The sequence below is a fragment of the Centroberyx gerrardi genome, chromosome 24 (genome assembly GCF_048128805.1).
Source record: "Centroberyx gerrardi isolate f3 chromosome 24, fCenGer3.hap1.cur.20231027, whole genome shotgun sequence".
Lineage (NCBI taxonomy): Eukaryota > Metazoa > Chordata > Actinopteri > Beryciformes > Berycidae > Centroberyx > Centroberyx gerrardi.
In genome coordinates, this window is record NC_136020.1 from 21316819 (window position 1) to 21319182 (window position 2364).

Here is a 2364-nt window from a genome sequence, read left to right on the forward strand (position 1 = left end):
TTGGTCGCGCTAATGACCGAGCGTCTGTGAAATGGACACAGTAAGAGCAGTGAGTTAGCGGAACAACAGGCTGCTTCTTGTATCCTCGCACTGTTCTTCGTGAGGCAGCAGGGTTGCAGGTCACATTACGTCCCTCTTCAAGGTAATATAATAAACAGTTCCTCAGTTCCAGGAAGGCAGATGGATCAGTTAGTAGGGCAGAAGGCCTCGTTTTACCCTGAACGCTTCTCCGTCAAGGCCAAAAGCCTCTACGAAGTCCGATAAGATCAGACCAAGACTGTCTCGGTAGCAGTTCGGCTGTCCTACAAGTTTTGATTCCATCATACAGCATTGACACAGCGATTTAGACACATGTAATATTGTATAATATGAGATAAGATGGCATTTATTGATCCCAGAGGGGAAATTGGCTCATTACAGCAGCAAAGAATAGAGGTGGAGCACGCAGAACTAAGAGTACAAAAGGTAATAAAGAATCTTAATTAGATTAAATATAGAGCTTCAATGTGATATTAATAAAATCTTGTTTCCATGATGGCTTAATTGAACACACACACACACACACACACACAAGGACGGACATTAGCAAACTGACAGATTAACAAGATTGATTGATTGATTTGGATTTTTATTATAGTGTCATACACCAATTCTGATGTCCAGATGTCCTTATAAAACATGATTTGAAACAGAACTGAGAAAAAAATAGTTCTTATATCACAAAAAGACAAGATCATAAAAGATAAGTAATGGAAATATACAGCGTGTAGCAGACATCCAAACTAAGATGAACTCAGCAAAAAGAAGCACTGTTTTCTCTTAAGCATATGCTCTTTCCATGAAGTCTGCTAATGAGGTGAATCCAGGCAAAAGCCATTATGCCTTATTGATTTCCCTTTATTAAATCTGTACCAATCACAAAGGAGGAGATGTAGATAAAGATTTCCAGGCTATGAGACAGTAGAGATGTGGATTGTGCAAAAGCGGACTGGAATATTTACCTAGCTCTCTCGTCGGGTTTCTCCTTATAGGTCAGCCGGGCCCGCCTGAGGTCGAGAAAGAAGCACGTCACTGCCTCGTGAACTTTGAACCCTGACGACCCTGAACCCTGAACCCTAACCTGCCCACCGCCTGCCTCTCCTCCTGCTGTGCACCACTATGCCGGGATCTATGGACCGCATGGAGCTGAAGAAAGTGTCGACGGAGGCCGACGACGACAGCACCGACAGCCTGGACGACCGCTACACAGAACCCATCGACTCCGAGAAGGCCACCATCAACAGGTCAGTTCATTTAAAGGTATAATATGTAACATTTCCGCAGTAAAATATCTAAAAACGACCAGACCTATGTTATTATATTTTGCTTACATTATCCCAAATGTTTCCAACAATGTTCAAACCCAGAGAAATCCGTAATTTTATTCAAGGTAACGGTGCGTTTCATTTGGTCGCCTGTCAGTGGCGTCATATCCCCTTTACCCCCTAACCTCCGGGGAAACACAGGAAACACCAGCTGATACGTCAGAGAGTGAGGAAGGAAGTCGGCCAACTAGCTAGCTAGCCACTCTGTTGTTTTTTTCATTCTATTGTTTTTATTGCTCACTCGTGATGGATCAGGATTATTCATTTCCGTTTGCTGCGCGTTCTGTCGCCGAAGCTGTCCCCGTAAAAAAAACTTCCCATGATCCCACGCTACTTCACGACGTCATCAAACTACGTCTTTTGTTATTGTTTTGGTTGAGAGTCCCCTAGCGGCAGAAATTACATACTGTGCGTTTAAAGTCTGTGACATTTTCATCTAAATAAACATCTGTTTTGCTAGTCTTGATCGCCAGTTGATAGTTCATGAAAGCTTTTCCATTGGCTGTTCTAAACAGCCGGTGCCTGGGAGCTCTTTACTGGGAAAAGGATAGCAAGTGATGCGTTTTATGTTTCCGGTTTGTTTGGAATCAACAGAAGAAGAAGAACTGGGTAGTTAGCATGAGCAGTGATAGCCACCATGGCTGAACAGACAAAGAAAAGAGAAACTCAAACTGCAGCAACAGAAAATCCAAGCTCCGCCCACACTGTTTGATTGACAGGTGATTTGTGGGAAGTGCAGTGCAGCGCTTGGCACCAAAGATGGAGACAAAATGAAAATAAAAAGGATCTCTCTCGCAGATTACCACTTAAACTTTTGTATTTTACAAGGAAAATCAGTTACAAACACAATGACAGCCTTCAAACTGAGCTCAAAACTCAAATATCTGATAACTAACATCTCTTTTTAGACTTTGTTGTTTTTCATTTTTCATCATAACATGTAGGCCTGGTGATTCAAACTGTGTTATAGATCTTTGTATTGTAATCTTGCAGCTCTCTT

At 42.3% G+C, this 2364-nt stretch overlaps 1 protein-coding gene across 1 annotated transcript in view; it reads left to right on the forward strand.

Moving 5' to 3' along the window:
- The first annotated feature begins 1158 nt into the window (after positions 1–1158).
- Positions 1159–2364, forward strand: part of slc38a4 (solute carrier family 38 member 4) — a 29310-nt gene continuing 28104 nt past the window's right edge. Inside the window, exon 1 of the mRNA XM_071906681.1 lies at positions 1159–1283. Within this exon, the coding sequence (XP_071762782.1) occupies positions 1159–1283 (125 nt within the window). The remainder of the gene's footprint in view (positions 1284–2364) is intronic.